Below are 19877 nucleotides of genomic sequence, written 5' to 3'. Positions count from 1 at the left end.
CGCGCGGGCCGCGGAGCGGGCCCCGCACCCCGCGGGCAGGAGCCGCCGCCGCGGCCCCCGGCGCTGTCCCGCCTGGAGGGGCGTGCGGGGCCGGCGCCCCCGGCCCGGCGCGAAGTTGCGGGGCGGGAGTTCGCTCGGGGGTGAAGTGCCGGCGGGGTGCGGCTCCGCGGGCCGCGGCTGCCCCGGGCACTTGTGTAATGTGGGCCGGTGGTGCGGCGGGGCGGGGGAGGCGGCCGGGCGGGAGGGGAAATGACATCAGGGAGCGCTGGGGTGACCCGGTTCCGCTCGCACCCCCACCCCCCCCCGCCGCAGGGGGAGGGAGGAAAAAAAGAAACTGTCACCGTGGGATTTCATCAGCTCCTTCTGCCTCCGTGCATTTAACCTATTTTTCTTTCCTTTGATTATGTAAGAGGAGCGGTATAGAGAGGAGCGATGAGTAGGGGTGGCTGATGGGCTTCCTGGGGAATTACCGGGGTTTTTGTCTCCAGTTGGTCTGCCGAGTTCGCGCTGGGAAATGAGGGCGAACTGTGCTTCGGGTTTTTACGCGTGTTTACGTTGCTTGCACTTCTCCAAATGGTGCAGCACAATGCAGGCGAAGGAGGCAGGGAGTGGAAACAGAAACTGACCAAGTGTTTTATTTCCCTATGAGGGAAAAATCAACAGAAAACTGTAAGTAAAGAGTAAAAATCCTGTTCTGTTGATGCTCTTGTGTAAGGAGGCACCTCTTTATGTTCTTATCCAAGATACGAGTTTATAATAGCATAGGGTATTTATATTTTCCTAATACTCATCTTTTAACCTGTGCACATTATATTGAGTATTAATTTGGGTTTTGGTATTTTGATTTAAAACTTCTTACGAGATGATCCTAATTTTAAAATTTACAAATAAGAAAATTTGGTTTACTTTCTGAAAATTCGCTTCTCTTGACTACAGAAATCTTCTCTTTGGAACTGCAAGCCACAAGCCATAATTCAAATCTGTCGTTATCTTTGCATAGGCTGGGAATATAGTATCAAAAGTACTTGTTTGAGTACCTTTTGTAGTGCTTATTATAACTAATACTTATTGGAGTCTTGAGGATTTAGGGAAGAAAGTCTGCTAGTGGTGAGTGAAATGGTTTTTTCTTTCCTGTAAGTTGTTAGAAACTGAGATATTATTCAATATTTTGCTTTGGCTTCTACAGCTCAAAAACCTGGCTATTCTGGTCTAAAATATTTTGGTTGCTGTTACAAATATTTACAAGCATCAGCAAAATAAAACTGGTAATTTAGATTTAGTTTGCTGTTTGCTTTCTAAACTATGCTTAGATAGAAAATAGAAAATTGGAGCTACTTACAGGGGAGTTAAAAAAGAAGTTTGGCAGTGATGTGTGTGGGGAAAAGAGGAGATGGGGTTAAAGAGTGCTGTCTCCTAGGAGCAGCCAGGAGCCCTCTGAAGAATGGGCTTTTGCAGCTGAATTCTGCTCAGCAGATAAGCACCTGCCTTCACCTTCTCTCAGCTGCACCACTGGGAAAAAGAACCTTTCCCAAAGTGGTGTTCCTGTAGCTCTCCTGCACTGCATCACCTGGTAAACTTCTGGAGTTCAAATGTGAGCATTTTAATTCACTTAACGTTTTCTCCATGGATTTTCTCCCCATGAATTGCTCGGTTCCTATAAGTGAAGGTTGGCCTGGTCTCATAGAGCAAGACTATTATTAGTGAGACAGTCTTGCTAGAATGAAGTGTTAGAGGGACATTTCTGGAAAGCAGTCTGGCAATTTTGGCAGAAGTAAGACTGACACTTCAGGTTGAGAAACTGGGTGTTGAGATAAAAACTAAAATAGGAATGACAGTATGTCACATATTCAGGGAGTAATAATAAAAACAGTTGTACTGAAAAAATAGATCATGATAAGTCCAATAAAAATTATTTTTACTGCCATTTTTCATATACTTTATATGAAGTTAGTTAGCATTTTAAGAGTTAGATTTCTTTGATTCTGTAGCTTAAATAATTGTCTTTTTCAGCAGACTTTTCTCCAGTATGGAGAGGAATTTCAGAGAGAAAGATGGACTTGGTTAGATTCAGGCTGACTATAAAGAATTGCAATTTCCTATCCATGTTTGGGCCAAAACGAGAGAGATAGTGGTTTGCAAAACAGATATGAGGGCTTGGGTTTTGTGTTGTTATTTGTCCAGTAGTTGAAGTATTTGTTTTTGGTTAAAAATCCCCCAGGTGGTCTGTCTTCCTTCTTGAGTTAAACAAAAGTAGAAAAAGAACACGTGCAGGGAACTCTTAATTGTGTTCCTGTTTAATCTGTTACTTTTACACTTCTGCTCTTCTGAGCAAGCTGTGGAGTGGTTGTGCTTGTAAGAGCCAGTGAACAGTAACAGTTTACATGGGCCTGCTGAAGGTGTCCTCCATGTTCTTCCAAGTGGATTGAGCAGTGTCTCTGTTCTGTCCCTTGATGAATCAGATTTACTTGTGGGGGGTTGCTGTGCACCAGTCCTGACCACATCATGTTACCAAGTAAAACACTTGTTAAGTGAGTCTGAGTGCCAGAGGTGAGCAGGGATGGAGTTGTCGTCATTGTGATCAATTAGTACTTAAAATACATGTACAGCAAAGTGAAATATTGACAGTTTTTGTATTTAACTGGCAAGAGATTTTTTTATGCCGTGCTGTGCTTTTGGACTCTAGGAGGGAGCTACGTGTTCAGATGTGGTGAAAGTACTGCTGATTTGTTTCATGTTCTTTTATGATAGTGCCTTCTGTACTTGAAAATATAAAATTAGAGCAAACCAATGCCATTCTTAGAAGATTTTTCTTAAGTATTGTGTTGTTGGTTTATAAATGTGCAAGCAACTGAATTTTGATTTATTTTAGTGGCTTAGTGCAGAACCTTTTTCCATAATGACAGTCACATGTGAATGAGTCTGGAAAGAAGCAGGTGATGGATCTGTTGCTTGTGTGCAGTGTACATGCCTGGTGCTTGTAGGCCCAATAAAGGGTGGAAGTAACAATCATTTGTGCTGGAGAAGTGATGACTTGATGTTTCTTCTTTCTTTCACAACAGAGAATATGAAACAGGAGCCAAAATGACATCCCGATTTGGAAAGACCTACAGCCGGAAAGGGGGAAATGGCAGTTCCAAGTTTGATGAAGTGTTTTCCAGCAAACGGACCACCCTTAGTACAAAGTGGGGAGAAACCACCTTCATGGCCAAATTAGGACAGAAGAGGCCCAGTGTCAAACCAGATATTTCTGAAGTTCCTAAAAAACCCAGAGTTGAAGATGAGGTAACAGAGGATCCGTTTGGATTTGACAGTGATGAAGAATCTCTTCCTGTGTCTTCAAAGAATGTGTCACAGGCTAAAAGCTCCTCTCAGCTGGAACCTGGTGAAGCTGCTCAGTCTGAGGACTTCACTCCTCTACTTGAAGCAAACAGCAGAATTAATCAGCCAGAGAGTGGAGAAAATGTTGCCTCCAGCAAGTGCATACCTTTTGACAATACTGTTCCTCTCTTGAAAGAAAAGAGCACAAGCAAAAGTGTGGAAGATGGAGAATGCAAGGGCAGCAGTGCTAAACTTGTAACTGCAGGTGCGTTTGCTCAGCTGTGCATATACTTCTGTTTTTTCTCGAATTTTTTACTGATCTCCCTTTAGACTTTGTGTTTCCAATGGATTGTTAAGTATTCTGATGAAACTGGAGGGCAGTTCTTAATTGTAAACAATTGTAGAGGATACTCTATTTAACCAAAAGTGTTAAGGAGCATTCTGCATTTTACACATTTACTGCTCTGAGGTCGTTGGCGCTGTAATGCGTATGTACACAGATCGAGGTACAGGGCTTTAGCTTCAGTGCAGTGTGTTAGTCCACTTAGTCCAGTTATTCCATAAAATGGAACAATAACGTTCCTTTTCCAAAATTGCTGAGTGCATTTGTGGTTTTTAAACACATATTTTGAATAGCGATAAGTTAGTGGTAGTAGAATTTAGTGTGGGTATGTGTTTACAGCCGTGAAGGTGCAGATATACCTTAGGCCATGCTTTGTTTCATTATTTGGGTGGGAGAAGTAGTTTTCTGAACTTCAGCTGCAAAAACATTTTCTATGTGTAATTAGCACAACTATGTCTGTGTGTACATAAAAAACTTCAGACCTGCGAGACTGCGTTCTGTCAGACTTCCTTTTAGAGGTGTTTTTGGGCTGTGGAGTGTTTGTGAGACAGCTTAATACTCTTCAGAGGGGAGTTCACAGGGCCCATGGAGCTGAACAGCACTGTAATTTTCTTCAAGTCGTTCTTTGAAAAGATCTGATGTTGTTACATCTCATGAGAGGTTTTTGTATAATGGGCTGATTAAACCACAACTTCCATAATTGGGTAGAAGATCACATTAGATGAACCTAGATGAAGATGACACCTACTGACTTGCTCTGGGTTATCAAAATCAATTTTAATGAGAACTTATATAACTTTCATTTCTGAAATACAGTTAACCCAGGGATGAGAAATTTGAGTAGACTTGTTCAGTTGTTAATGCAGTACAGTTCACTTATTTTTAATATATATGTTAGGGATCTAATTTGATTTGAGCTATAGTTTGACAGACACATTTGCAGGATGTGTAATTGTCTTTTGATCTTGCTCTTTATTTTTGCTGTTAAAATATTTCTTGATTTCATACGATTTTCAGCTGCTGTCTTTAAATATGATTCATGCTCAGACTGGAAATAAAAATTACTGGATTTTAAAGTTTGAATATAGTTTTCATAAGAAATGGAGTAAGTTCATCCCCCAATATTTCCAAGGGGCAGAAACAGTGAGTTTCCTTGGTGTTATCGAGAGATTGTAGTAGAACAGGTTTTACAGTGAAATGGTTTCCTTGTAGACAGCCTTTGTCAGAACAGTATTTTCCATGTTGGAAAAGAAAGTGAGAGAGCTGTGGGACGAAAATGTGGTAGGGGTCTGAAAATTCATAATGTGTGAAAGGCCAAGAGGAACAGAATTCAACAGTTTCATTGGTGCTTCCTGGTTCCAGTGGTGTGGAAAATAATAAAATGCAATATTTAGCACAGAAAAGCTCACTTATTCAAATTCTAGAACTCCTTGCTAGACAATACTGTGTATATCATAAATATACAGCTCTGAACAGAAGGAAGCTGATGAATCTTGGTGGATAAGTCCATCCAATTTTTGAGTGTGGTGGTGGTCTGAATGCAGAGGGGGAGGTTACTTTAACAACAGTTTACTGAAGTTCTGTTCTGCAAGATTTTCTGAAATATTTGTTACTGATTCTGGCAGTTCAGCCAGAAGTAGTGAAGGACAAGGTGTATCTTGATCTGATGGTTCTGTTCTTTCAGAGTCTGTTGCATTCTGTTGACACGCAGACAAATGAGGATAAAAACCCTTTTCATATCTTTCTTCAGAAATGAAATTCAGCTGAGAATGAATCTTTGCAGAGCATCCTAGGAGAGTCTTGGGTTTTCTTACCCTTATTTAAAGACTGCAGTCTTGGTGGTAGTGTTTCTTTTTGTCAGTTAATGTAAGTAAAACTTGGATGGTTTAAGCTGCTGTTATGCTTGTGTTTAAACTGATCCAAAATAAATAAAAGTTGTCTCTGAGGACGTTGCTCAGCACACTGAGCAATTAGAGATAGTGGTGTATAGTCACCCAGTGTAAATGTAGGTACTTCAAAGGCTTCTTTGTTGTAGTGACTGTTCAGTAAAGTTTAATGGGGAGGCTCTTTGGAAACTACAGAGAGTTAATTTGATTGATTTGGGATAGGGTTCTGGAGGATGAAGGGCCTTGGGAGGAGTGTAATAGTGTATGTACCTCAACTGCCTACATGTCCTTGCTCTCCCCATAATAATTTTCTGCTTCCTGGTGACTCTTGAACTCCACCAGATTTGTCCAAAGGGCTTAGAGATCCTTGAGACAACAAGCTTGACTATTCCTGATGAGGAAGGGAAGTGGTGGGGGCTGGGAGGGAAAGCAGGCAGGTAGAAGAACATTAATATTCCCAGTGTAAGGAAGACTGCAATGTGAGCTCAACCTTAACCCACATACAGCACTGTATCTCTGGGTGTGGGAAATTAGGCTGTGCTGGTACTGATGTTGAAGAAAGTACTTGTTAATTTGTTTTAAAGTGCAGTTTTCTAGTCCTTGTCCTCATACTGCCTAGACAGTGCATGAATAAAGGTCTCAGGACTCCCAGAGAGCATGAGCCATCGTTGTGTCTTAATTCTTAACATAGGTGAAGATAATGCTAAGAGTTACACTGAGTTGAAAAATGTGACTTACCATGGCTATGCACAAACTGAGAGGTACAGTTAATTCTGCTCCAATTGTATTATCCTGCCTCAGTGGCCATTTCTCTGGACATTAAAATGAAGGTAGTGCAATGTCAATTAGTTTTAGCTAATGGTTGGTATTAAAAAGCAGTTGATTTGGGGGTTTGTTTTAGTAGTTGTGCAGCTGTGAAACAGTTCAGGATCTGTATCTTTTATTTAAAATGGCAGAACTTACTGGTCCTTTTTTTTTAATAGCCTTCAGCTAGTGCTTGTAACAATCTCATTTTAAAGGCTTTGAGAAGCTCTTAATGTGGAAAGCTTCTCATAATCTTACCCTAATGTTGCTTGATCAAGACTTAATACTGTCTGAAGAGTGTCTACGAGTAATCCTGTATGTAGCAGGTAATTTGCAGATAGGGGTTTAGGTAAATTTGAAACAATGAAAGATTGTTCAGTATTAATAGTTACTGTTAGGTCATCTTTGTGAAGGTAGGGAGAGCTTGGTAGCTGGAAAGTACGTTGTGTCATTAGAAAAATATCACACTGGTAATTCATGTAATGCAAAAATGCTGCTTAGAAAATGAGGTTTTTTTGAGACAGTCTTACAGTAGGGCAAGGTGAAAACCTTCAGAACAATATTTGAGTTTTTGAAACAGTTTGGGATTTATTTTTTCTTTACTGTTAAACTTGTTCTGTAAGGCATAAACCCAAATAGTATTTTACGCAAGCTTTGGTATAAAAACATGGCCTTGCAGAGCAAAGTTTATAAGTTTGCTCTTTTAGAATATCTGTTAGCTTGTAGGTTGAATTAATGTAGTACAAATTTTCAGATGAAAATTAATGTCAAAGTTTGATGAATTTTAGGAGTTGGTATGGCATTTCATAGTTACATTAGTGTGTCGGTATGTTTCACTTAAGTACAGCTAGTTTGCCTACTCTGGGTATTTCAGTTTATGGAAATACTTCTGGCATTGTAGTGTGACTTTGCATTTTGACTCTGGATGCTGTGATGATCTGCTGGCTTTTGCTTTTGTGCACAGTGCTGAGCTCTGTAACTCAGGCCTCAGAGGGTCAGTCCAGGGGCTGATACTCTGCATCAGAGAAGGCACTTGGGTTGAGAGATGTTTTTCATCTGCATACTTCATGTTCCAGTTTATGGACTATGAGAGAATATTCCTTTTCTGAATTAATTCTAAGTGAAAAAAAAATTAGGTATTTAATCATGCATTAGTGGAGAAGTATTTTAATTTGGCATGGATTAAGTGTGGTTTGTTTTAGAGCCTATGAATGTGTTTCTTGAAAATGTGTTTTGCTTGCTCTGGAGAAATAGAATGGCTTAAAATCTTTTTCCAGACTACAGAATGCTGTAGGAATTGTGTCCTTTTCTGCTGTGTTGTAATGTTAAGTACAGATTTTGTGGTTATTGTGTTGGCAGTGACCTTTGAGGAGGCTCTTTATGATTAAAAGAACAAATTATTTTCTTTCCCCTTAACATTTAGAGCAATAATAAAAACAGCTATTCCTCGTCTTGTAATTTGTTCCTATGTACTGGTATTCAAACAGGTTTTTCTCTGGCAGTAGCTTTGCTCTTGGTGCTAGAAGAGAGCATTTGTCTGTTGACTGCTGTTTGATTCTTTTGTTTTTCTAGATTGCTCTTAATGCCCTCATTTTTCACTTGGGGCCAATGCACTCACAGGTAGCAAATCCAAATGGCAAGTGCAGTTCTTAAGAACGTGTGCTTCTGCAGTGCAGGAGCAAAGGGATATGGCTGTGCTCGGCTGTCTTGGCCCAGGATGCACGGTCTGGTTGTGGCTGGTTGCTGGAAAAGCACAGAGTGCAGAGAGTAAATTGCAGATAATGGCTGCCCTTGAGGAAGGAGATGGTTTAAGTCATCAAGTCTGTTCCTGACATACTATCCTGGTAGTACCTTAGTGACTGTGCAAAGCCTCTGCATCCTGCGTATGTGGGTGGGGAGCCCTATCTTTAGAGTTAAGTTTCAACTTCCCAAGTGCAGCTTTGTTACATAATTGCGTTTGACCACCAGATTGGTCAGGGTATTCCTTTTCAGTTGTTTTTAAACTTCTGGTTTTTGTCTAACACTGACATAGACATGGAAAATAATCGTTAGGCCAGAGTAATATCTTACTTCCTCTGCAGAGTTTTTGAGAGTAATATTTACTTTGTGAGAGAGAATTTCAGTTTAGTAATTTTCAATCCAAAAATGGAGCAGAGCTGGGGGAACCTGAATGAGGCCTGAGCATTTGGCAGTCTTAGGCGACAGCTGGCAGGAGCCATGATTAAAAAGAACTGCAGCTGTGCTCTGGTTGGGTCAAAACATTAAGAAACTGATAGCAGAGAAGGGGAAAGGTCTGCCAGAAAATATGTGTGCCCAGGGAATTTCAGTGTTTTGAGGTTTGTTTGTATGGTACTAATTATGATGGGTGGATAGCTGGGGTTTATCCACAGGTCCTCTCTTCTTTAGTTGCTTTTTGGTAAGTTTTCCCCTTTTGAAGATAGCTCCTTTCCCCTTACACACAGTTTTTTGTTGCTGTATCAGTAGCCCTTGTTGAAACTTATGTGATTATTGTTCTCTTTTTTTTCATCTGCTATTTCTTTAGCAGTGGCTTGTTGGTTTTTTCATGGGGTGTTTTTCAAAAGTCTGAAATGGTTGAAATTCTGTTTAAATTTCAGTGTTTACACTTATTTGCTAAAATGGCAATACAGAAAAATACCCCAGTGTTTAGGAGAGAATCTGATTTCTGCAACATATTTTTCTGAATGAAAGGGCAGTTCATACTATGTATGTCCATGTACAGAGTACATGGAACTTCTTCCCATTAATCTATAAGTCTCCTTTCCTACAGAACAGTAAATTTTGCAATCCATACTTTTAAAATCATTCTTTCTTCATGGCGTTGTACAAGGAACAGTTTTTAAAAGATCATACTTTTAACTTCTTAGTTTTCATGGTTAAAAAGTGGAAATAACTTTGCATTGAAAACAGTTGGTCAGTGCTTGTGGAAGGAAAAGAAACCCTGTTAAGGTACATACCTCTCAAGTGGGCCAAAGCATGCAGGCAAGCAGAAACCAGTATTTCATACTCAAACTTCTGTGGTCTTACTACTTGGATGGAAAATGTTCTTCAATTTCAAACTTGGATCATATTTTCATTTAAGAAACTGCTGCTGTATTTATTAAAAATTTTCAGCATATTCATGAGTACTGTCTCAATTCAGACTGACTTAGCCTAAGTATACAATAGTTTTGACAATTGTTAATGTTGCTGTGTTATAGTGTGCTGTAATTTTTTTCCATAGCAGCTCACCCTAGAAAAGTTGATGAAAACAGGTATTTCTGGTGTGTGTGAGCCCCTCGTGTTGCCCATGGCACGTAGTAGTTGTTTATTTGTGGCTTTCTCTTGCTGCTCTGAGCAACAGATGCCCTTCTGAGCTTGGAGTGAGGAGGAATGTGTCTCTTTCATTGGACTTTCCATGAGAGGTGAGCACATGTCAGGCTCTGACAGCTCTTGTATTACCAAGTACAGTGTGTAGCAGCTCTTGTGCCCATTGTTTTTCCCCCTGAAGGTTTGCTGGGGAGGCAGTTGTGCTGAGCTCACTGTGCCTGGTTTGGCCAGGTATGCATATACAGCATGATTTGAGGGTGGTATTGAGAGATGCAGTGGTGTCAGGTGCAGTGAAAGATGAGAGAGAGCAGAATACCTAGTGATTGCTGGCCAAAGAACTAGAAGAAACGGGGGTAAGCCATTTGTTGCTTCAAAAGCCATCTTGTCATACCATTAAAAATATTGCCTGAGCTAAAGGCAAGGGATTAGTTCAGTGGATATTTTCTGCACAAGAGGGAAGGTGGCCATGTCAGCCTCCACCCCTGTGAAATTCCACTTCCATTTAAAAATTCAGGGACATTTTAGAAAGTTGTACACTGGCTGCCAAGTGTACCAGTTTGACAAAACTTCTCAGAATGCCTCCTGGTAGCACATCTTCCCAGTGGAAAAAAGTATAAGAGGAATTACTTTTATGACTGAAACAGGGGTGCAAGGTTGGAAGCAGTAACACTGTGGGTAGGGTTCAGCCTTTCCCAGGCAGAGCCAAGGAATGGGGGATGTTGTGCCATCAGCGTGTTCTGAAAGGCCCAGGGTTTGGTAGGCTCAGGGAATGAAAATAATGGTCTGTTGGAGATGCTGAACAGTGTGTTACAAGACTGACAATGCATCCAGGTGATTTGAGAGCAGAAGAGGTGTCTGAGGTTCTTCTGTCTCATGTTTAAAAGAATAGCTAACTGAAATGGAGTCATAGTGTCATTAGTTAAGACTGTGTAAGAAACAAATTATTTTTTATTCATATAAATTGCCTTAGAATTTTGATATTCTGGATGCTGGAAAAGGAAACAAAACAAGCAAACAATTCTTAAGGAAGATAGTGCTGTCATGGCAGTAAATTAATTCTCACCACTTCAGGGTTTTCCGTGACTTTTTTCCTGCAAAATAAAGTACCACTTAAAACATCTGCAAAGAGTCAATGTCTGTTCCCACCCAGACTTGTTGGGAATTCAATTACTCGAGAATTTGTCATCATAGCTGTGAATGTGGTTCTATAATTTTAGCTATTTTAGAGATTGTCAACCATGAAACTGGTCTTGGGAGTCAAATCTTCCTCTCTTCTGTTCATACCTACTAACAGGCACTGCTTTTCAAGGTCTCATAGGCATTAGTGGATACTTAATTCAAATAAATTTTGCCCATTTCATAAATTGTGTATTTTGTTTCCATGGGCTTTTTTTCTGAGTTTTCCAATTCTTCAGTCATAGACAGAAAATGGATTAAGGGAGTTTAGTCTGCAACCTTTTCTCCTTACCAGTCAAAACTTTTCATTTCCAATGCATAATGAAATTTGTTCTCTAATTTGGAAAGAAGCATGACTTCTCTGCAGTTCCTGGTTTTCTGACCAAACCAGAGGTGACACTGTGTGTCTCAGCTGGGCTCTCCCTGAAAATGAGGGGTGTGATATAAGCACCTTTCCTTTAGCTGGTCAGCTGTAAGTTGCAGAGTGAACTGATGTAGCTTTATGCTTGAGAGGATTGGTCATGGTGTAATGGTGCCATAATAAATGTTTCCAAGTGCTCAGGGACATCAGGCAGAGCAGTAGCTCATAATGAGCTTAGCAGACTGTCCCTCCATCCTGTGTCAGCGATCTGTTCCTGAGCTGTAGCCTGTTAATTGTATGTGCCCTCAGAAGCTGGAGGGCTCTGAGGGCCCTGCATACAGTTCTTGATGTTTTTTCTTGCTGCCATGTCTTGGTGTCTCTTGGAAGAGAGATCAAGAATGTAAAATTGGCATCATGCTACCTGCCTGCTCTCAAGATTTCATTGCTTCTGACTACCTTTAATATTTGCAGTGAATTGTGCTAATACTAAAAGAAACATCGTGTGTTTGTTGATTTGTTTATTATGAATAGTAATCACGTTTCTCTCATTGTTCAAGTGAAGGCTTGTACAGCTACTTACACAGCACTCACTGAAGGAGAGTAAGGCTTCATGCTGCAAAGGCTATAGAAGGCCATATGCCTTTTGTTTGGAGCATGGAGGATACTTTGCTTGGCTTTAATTGAGAGAGAAAACTAACCCAAAGTTCAAGTTAGTAGGGCTAGCATGTAACACTGGCAACTTGTCCATGAGAACACAGGAAAAAGTGAGCATTTATTTTGTATATATGATAATACCAAGAGTAATATTGTTTGTCCATTTGTGTTCAATTTTCTTCTAACATTTGTGCTGTTCAACTGGTTTTCATCAAATTTGGTGTGGTAAAGAGAGATCTCAAAGACACGGTGCTGTTTCAGGCGCCATCTGTGCTCTTGCCTCCCTGCTGCCTGCACGGTGGAAAGGCAGATGAGGTTTAGCCGGGTCCCTAATCCCTGGGAAGGCAGCAGCGATGGCCGAGGCGGCACACGGAGCTGGCACGTGTCACCGTGCGTGATCCGCAGCAGGCGCTGTCCCTGCCCAGCCACCGGCTGCTGTAGAGGAGGCTGTGGGGGATAATGGTGGAGTTGTGGGGCAGCTTTGCCCTGTGAGCCCTGCATCTGTTCAGGGTAGAAATTTACAGCAGGAGGCCTTGTTCTCACAGCCCAAGGTCCTGCGCTGTGCTCCGAGTAACATAAAAATAGCCAGTAAGTTTCTGCAACTCTACCACTGAATAGTTAACTAAGACATGTAATGCTTGACTGTAGGCAATTAGTGTTAGACTGCTAATGATGATTTGGTTTTTAGGGAGCTGAAAATGATGTTTGCAGACTTGGAGCCCCAGAATGGAAACGAAAGAAAGTGAAACAGGGACTAGGCTGGAGGACAGATGGACTATGGTTGTTTGGTTTTCTTGTCCAGAAGAGTGTTTGATTTCCTAAAAGATTACATTACTTTGTTTTGGATTCCATTTTTGTATATGCTATACTTGAAGAATCAAGGTATGAATTGTTAACTCACAGCTTCACTATTTGGTGGAGAGAGTTTATCTTTTGTCCAAATTTCCTTGTTTTCACTGTCAGACTTTTACTGTTATAGGTACTTAAAGAACAAATGACGTTGAAATGTGAGATATTTTCATGTCAGAATTGTCAAATGTTAAGCTGAAGGATGTAGGTTTCTTATCTCTAAAATAATTCATTTCTTTTATTTTTAAAAAAAGTGGAGTTTTTTAATTCTAGAGTTGAATTCTTCATTTTGTCCAATGAATATGAAAAAGGAGGAGGTAGTACCACTGGCTACCTGTGGTAGTCATGAGGCATTTGTTGTTGAATGTATAGAGTAACACTTGTTCCATCTAAAGAGTACTTAGAGTAAGTGTATTTTAAAAATAAGATAGGAACATAATGTTATCTTTGTATACATCTAGTCTACTCCATGTAAGTATAGATGTATATTTCTTACATGTTTTCAGGTTTGTTACTGAAAAAGCAGTGGGCTTTTGACAACTCTGCAGCATTCCTGCTGTTTGAGTGTTTGCATGTATCTATATATATTATAGAAGAGTGTAAACTTTATTGCCTTATGTAAATTTACTGTCTTGCATTGTCTGAAATTGAAATTTTTTCTCTAGTGGTAATTTGACTAAGGCTACTTGGAACAATAATCATCATCACTTAAATATAGTTTTACAGATTTAGTAATATGCATCTGTGTGTGTGTGAAAACATGTCATTTTATGGGAAAGAGTGGAAGTTTTACTTTGGCTTTTTTTAAAATTCATCAGCAATGCTGAAGATATCTGTCTTGTTAAGTGACATAAACTAGAGCATGAAATAAAGCAACTTCTAATGATCTGAACAGAAAATAAATCATGATTACCACAGAACATTGTTATGGTTCCTAGGTATATAGTGTTGGTACTTGGGGAGGGGTGTTATGCTATTGCTGATTTTAAATTACTTGGGAGAGTTATTTTGGAATTTGAGCCTCAAAAGAGCCTAATTGCAGTTACAAATAGGAGGAGAAGTTCCATGTCTCTCTTGGACTACAGAATATTTAAAAATTCACAATTAGTTCCTTTTCTCATTTTTTTTCCTACTCTCATGCTAGCTTCTGCTGTAGTAGTTGCTGCCAATAAATACTGTAATTTTAAAAATCAGGGTTATTGGAATTGCAGTTCCTGTGCACCTTTAGGCAATTAGGAAGTGATTAGCGGTGCTTTCTGGTATTGAAGGTTCAGGCTGACAGCTATTGACCCACTGAGATGAGAACACTGGCTTGACAAAGGATCTTTAGAGGAAGTATTCCTCTGTCACTGCTTAGTTTGCCAGTAATGCATTGTGATTATCCAGTTTTAAAGCCAAACTTTCTACCTGGTGTACACTGAAGAGTTGTACTGTAATCAGCCTTGCTTATTATTGGAGATGGAAAAACCTTCCTGGTGCAGTTACTAAGATCTTTGAGGTACTGTGTCTTTTTAAAATTTTGGTGCCCCAGAATCAAGGGGGAGGTTAACTGCCACTTCTTTGCTGTTTAGGAGTACCTTGGTGTGCTATATTAAATTAGGAACTGAAAGGTAAAATTGAGATGCAACACTTTGTTGGTACTTACAGAATCTTCTCAGGCAACTCAAGGTTCAAAGCTGCTGATGTGATGGGTTGCACAAAGGCTACACGAGTCCTGCTGTGACCATAAAGAGCTGCTCGTGCTCTTTGCCTTGTAACGTTTCCTGGGAGTATAGTAAACCAAGCATCAATAAAGCCATTTGACTGGGCTGGAATGCATTTGTTGTTTATTAATCAGCTGAGCTGACTGGAGAAATTGATTTTGGTCACATTTACATGAGGAGAAACAAGAAGTTGCCTTAGATATGGAGCAGCCATGGTGAGGCTGCAAACCAGTGTATTTTACCAAGGAAGTCTGAAAATGTTTTAAATTTAATTTGCTGTTTTTCATGCCTAGTGTTGTGGTAGTCTTCAGCTTCACAATAATATTAAACATATGGGAGAAAGGAACATACTGTACACTGTCAAACCCCCTCCTTGGTTACAGAAAGATTCATTTTGGTTGTGCCTCTTGGATTATGGCAAGCATGAGATTGAAATGGGAATAGCAATATTGCTTGTATAACATATTGATACTGAGAAATAGTAACCAAGATTCCATCGTGGAGATGACAGGGTTAGGGTTCCTTGTTCTTTGAGCAATTTAGTTTTGAGTTTTGCATTTCATATACTCGGTGAAAGGCTTTTTTTTTTTATTTCTAGCTGAGTATGTATAACTTCTGTGATGGATCTCAGCAGGACTCCAGAAAACTTAGATGCAGTTTGTCAGATATTACTTGTCCTGGTTCCCTGAGGAATTTTAGCAGGGATTAAACCAATTTCCTCCAAAACTAGATTTGGTAGCCATTTCTTCTACTAGAATTTTCAGTACCTTAAAATTCTATGAAACATATGTGCAAGGATGGCATTTAGATGATGCCATTTTAATTTGAAAACAAGTGAGCCAAAGTCACTGGAACAGTGCTGATGCTTGTTTCCCTCATCAGGAGTCTGAAATCTTCTGGTCAGTGCTGTGAAACTTCTGTGCCACTTGGGTAAATGGAAGATGACAAAATTTAATGTGGTCAGGACTAGTGCTAATGAGATGCTTTGGCCTTCATTTTACTGATGAGTTTAGGAAGCCTTTGATGCCTAAAAAACTTGAACCTTTGGGGTTGCTTTCTGCCAGTGGAACCCCTTTTTTCACTGTAGTGTTCTGCACGTGTCTTCAAAGCACGTTCTCTTCTAGAATTTCAGTTGTCACTTGGCCCTGTCCCAGTTGCTTCTGTGTATAATTCAGTTGATCCCATCACGTGCTACTCTTGTGCACCAGGGTTTTCTGCATTGTCAGACTTCTTATCTTGCTTCTCCTGGCCCAGGCAGCCATTTCAGTGCCAGCAGTAACGGTAGGCACCTGCGTTCCTGTGTTTGCTGATAGTCTCTAAGAAATTTCCAAGAAATTCTTATTTCATGGCAATACTCTTACATTGCTGGGTGTCTGTGTGTGTGTGATGTCAGCAGAGGATGGCAGATGCAGTCATCATGGAACTGTGGTACCAAACCCACCATGCTTTTGTTGGGATTCAGGGAAGACAAAGGGAATGGTTTCCCTACCAGTTTAGAGGACAGCAGGTGGAAGACTTAGTACTTGCCTTATTTCCTGACGTTGCTGTTGTGTGAGTGCTGGTTGGCTGGAAACAAACCTTACCAAAACAGACTTCTTATAGTGGAACTTGTTCTCCTGGTCAGGGTAGGATGTGAGTGTGGCTGTGGGTTGGAGAGGTGCGAGCAGCTCTTCTTCAGAGATGCAGAAATTCATTGCATAAGCCTGAATTTCAGAAGTGATAAAATTAAAATTTGTGATGAGAACTACATTTTAATTTCTTTTGTAAGTCCAAATATTTTCATTTAAAGCAGCAAAACAAAAGGACAAAAGGAAGTTGTTTGCTGTTTTATTCAGGGCACAAGAAGGAAATTATTTCCTTACATAATAGACAATTTGTAGTTGTTCTTTATCTCTAGTTATTTACCATAAGTCACTTGTTTGTCAAACTTCAGTAATTCTTTTCTGAAAATTTCACCAGAGTTTCTTTTAATTTTTTTTTGGTGTAATTTGCCTTGGTAAATAAGTGGTTGTATTTAGGGTTTACCACTGTCTTTTACATGAGTGATGCTTCAAGGGTTTGTTTTTTTTTTTTTTTAGTAGAAATTGCAAGACTTTATTATAGCAAAACCTTTAAAATGGAAGGCTTAAAAAGTATAAACTAGGTGGATAAAGACCTCTAATGTTTTTTGTCAATGATCACTGAATATTTTTTGTTATATTGTAACTTTCCAAAATTATGCACATGGGAGACTGGGTTTTTTTAATATTCCATTTTAGTAATAAATATCTCTTTTTTTTTTTTTTTTTTTTTTTTTTTTTTTTTTTTTAGATAAAATCCAGAACTTGAAAGAAGATAATGGGAACAGTCATTTCATCTATGATAATGCTGGAGACAGTAATAAAACCAATGCTGAGACCACAAACACTTCTGGATACAACACTGAAGCCAAGGACTTGCCTGATTCTTGGGAGTCCCATGTGGGAAAAACAGCAGATTGTCCATCAGAAACATCTCAGACCAAGGGGCCACTAAGAACTCACTTGTATGAATGGGAGGATGAAACTGAAGACACCAGAACTGGAGAGTATATATTAGGTTTTGACAATGAACATCTCTCAGAGGTGAAGAGCAAGGATGAGGAGTGTGATAATTTTTAATTTTTTTTTTTTAAAAAAAATTTTTTTTTTTTTTTTTTTTTTTTTTTTTTTTTAGATAAAATCCAGAACTTGAAAGAAGATAATGGGAACAGTCATTTCATCTATGATAATGCTGGAGACAGTAATAAAACCAATGCTGAGACCACAAACACTTCTGGATACAACACTGAAGCCAAGGACTTGCCTGATTCTTGGGAGTCCCATGTGGGAAAAACAGCAGATTGTCCATCAGAAACATCTCAGACCAAGGGGCCACTAAGAACTCACTTGTATGAATGGGAGGATGAAACTGAAGACACCAGAACTGGAGAGTATATATTAGGTTTTGACAATGAACATCTCTCAGAGGTGAAGAGCAAGGATGAGGAGTGTGATAAAGAAGATAGTGAAAATCCAAAGGAAGCCATTAGTGAAGAACTTGTGCAGACTATTCCTAGGCCAAGCAACTGTAGGACATATTGTCGATCCAACAAAGCAAAGCTGCAGGGGGCAACAAATTTTGACAAGCTAATGGATGGCACTAGTCAGTCTTTATCCAAAGCAAACAATGAGTCGAATAATGACGGTCTGAACGCAGGAAAAAAAGGTTCTTTAAGTAGTGGGACCAGTTTTAGAGGGACGGTTGGACGGACTAGAGACTACACTGTTCTCCACCCATCTTGCTTGTCAGTTTGCAATGTCACCATCCAGGACACCATGGAGCGCATGGATGAGTTCACCTCGGCAGCCCCCACTGACCTGGGCGAAGCTGGGCGCTTAAGGAAAAAGGCAGACATGGCCACCGCAAAAACTACAACCAGGTTCCGACCAAGCAATACCAAATCCAAGAAGGATGTCAAATTAGAGTTTTTTGGGTTTGATGATCAAGATGAGGGAGGGGGAGATGAAGGCGCTTCTAGAAGTTCTGGGAGTTCCAATTACAAAATCAAGTACTTTGGGTTTGATGACTTAAGTGAAAGCGAGGATGAAGATGAAGAGTGGCAGGTAGCAGAAAGGAAGGCCAACAAAAAGCGAAGTAGAACTGTACCATCTGCTTCACTACAGTCAACCTCTGATGGCAATGAAAACTGTTCCCAGGATAGCCAGCTTAGCACTAATGCAGGTCAGTAGAACTCTTTTGGAATATGTGGGTGACATTTAATTTTAACTGACTTCATTTATTCGTTCTTTTTGCAGTGTACCTAGGAATTTGTCCAACAATACCACTGATTTGGAAACCTAACGGTTAAACTCACTTGAAATCTTAACAGCTAGACTTACTTCTCCTGTGGTCCTGTCTGGTGTTTCATATCTCTCTTGAAGTGTACTTTGTACCCCTTGATCTCTTGCCAGAGGTAGAGGGTTTTTTTCTTTTCCAACAGGAGATTCGTACCTTTTTAGTGTGTTGAGCATAAGCATCTGTGCCTGGAAGGCAGGTATCCTCCCACAGAGCCTCCAGATCAGCCCACAATTGCAGAGCTGAGTGCACACATTTATGTAGCTCTTAAGAAATGGGAAATATCTTTTTCTGGTTTTGAATGTGTCTGTAGGCAGTTTGGACCTTTCTCAGGCTCCATCTTATCTGAGGAGGGAGAGAGGCTCAAGGGAGAGAGGCTGTGGGGACCCATGGAGTGCCAGTTAGATAACTGGCTTTGGGAGAGCCTCTGCATATTGTTTCTGCTCTTGTTTTCAGTTTTTAGGTATCTCCTCCTTCTGTACGGGTTGGGGAGCGGGGTGTGTGTGTACTCACACACATATATATGAGTTAAACTGTGGATGTGGCAGCTGCTGAGCAAGTTCTGGTGGTTACAATCCTTTGCAAAATGAGACTTGATTGGTGGTTGGTTTTGTCCTGTGTGCTGGTGAAGAACAAAAGGAATACTTTTGGTGCAAGGTTGCTTTTAGCTCTTCTGTTTTGAACAAGTCTAATGCCAGAGAATCACCTGTGTTGGAATAAATATTTCAAAACACTGCCACTGTTCTACGGAACATTTTGGTCCTCCATTTGGGAGCATGAAGCGTGAGAAGTTTTATCAACTCACTGAAGTTGTTACATTTTAAGACTTTGGCCAGATGTATTTCATTGTGATAGGAAGAGAGGGTTTCAATCTAGCTTTGCAAATGCTGGAGAAGCTGGGGTTTTTTTCCTACAAATAGCTTCTGCTAATGGAATCCAGAAATAAAATTTCAGAGGAAAAAAAATGTTCATTTCTTTGTTCTAATTATAGCTGTTTCTAAAACCAGAATTTTCTGTAAGCCTTTTAATCAAATTGAATGTCACCACTAGGGGTTTTTTTTTTGTGGATTTGAAAGGAACAAATGAATACTGATGTTGTACAAGAAGATTTGTTTTCATAAAATTTTCTTATGATGAGACACTTGGGTTCCAGCCTCTTTGGAAAATGGGTTTATCTTACAGGGCTGCCTGAGAGGTACTCTTAGTCCCTGTCTTTAATGACTTCTTGTTCAGCCATTTATTCCAAGAGAAAATACAGTTAATGCAGCTGAGATGCTGACCCATCAAACAATCCTTTCAGCTGCTGTCCTCAGAAGTCTCAAAATATCCACACTTTGCATTTGGCACTGCATTCCCCAAACAGGCCATTATACTCCCAGGTATCACAGATGTTTTCTCAGAAATATTTTCCTAATAGATTTCCATGGCACAGGGGAATGTAAATTTATGTTTTCTTAGTTCTTAGTGTGCTTCTCTACTTCACGTAAGAGCTGCTTCTCAGTCCCTCTGCTGGGAGATGCTTCCTCTTTATTTTGCATCTCCTTTGCTCATTTGATTCTTGTTTTGTGCTGCTGTTGGCAGGTGAGATTTGATTTGCAGGT

The 19877-nt window shown here is 40.0% G+C and overlaps 1 protein-coding gene across 2 annotated transcripts in view; it reads left to right on the top strand.

Moving 5' to 3' along the window:
• The window catches only part of WAPL (WAPL cohesin release factor), a 64043-nt gene that overhangs the window by 738 nt on the left and 43428 nt on the right, over positions 1 to 19877 (top strand). The window contains exons 1-4 of one of the 2 annotated variants that reach the window (XM_041404799.1): positions 357 to 669; positions 3060 to 3583; positions 16732 to 16975; positions 17360 to 18162. In XM_041404799.1, the coding sequence (XP_041260733.1) occupies positions 3082 to 3583; positions 16732 to 16975; positions 17360 to 18162 (1549 nt within the window). In that variant the 5' untranslated portion in view covers positions 357 to 669; positions 3060 to 3081. Of the gene's footprint in view, positions 1 to 356; positions 670 to 3059; positions 3584 to 16731; positions 17037 to 17359; positions 18163 to 19877 lie in introns of those variants that run through there. The other variant, XM_041404798.1, reaches the window with a different exon arrangement.

This window comes from Onychostruthus taczanowskii, unplaced genomic scaffold, assembly GCF_017590055.1.
Source record: "Onychostruthus taczanowskii isolate IOZ18803 unplaced genomic scaffold, ASM1759005v1 scaffold22, whole genome shotgun sequence".
Lineage (NCBI taxonomy): Eukaryota > Metazoa > Chordata > Aves > Passeriformes > Passeridae > Onychostruthus > Onychostruthus taczanowskii.
Note: the sequence above shows the minus strand (reverse complement) of the source record. Positions and strands in the feature narration are given on the sequence as shown.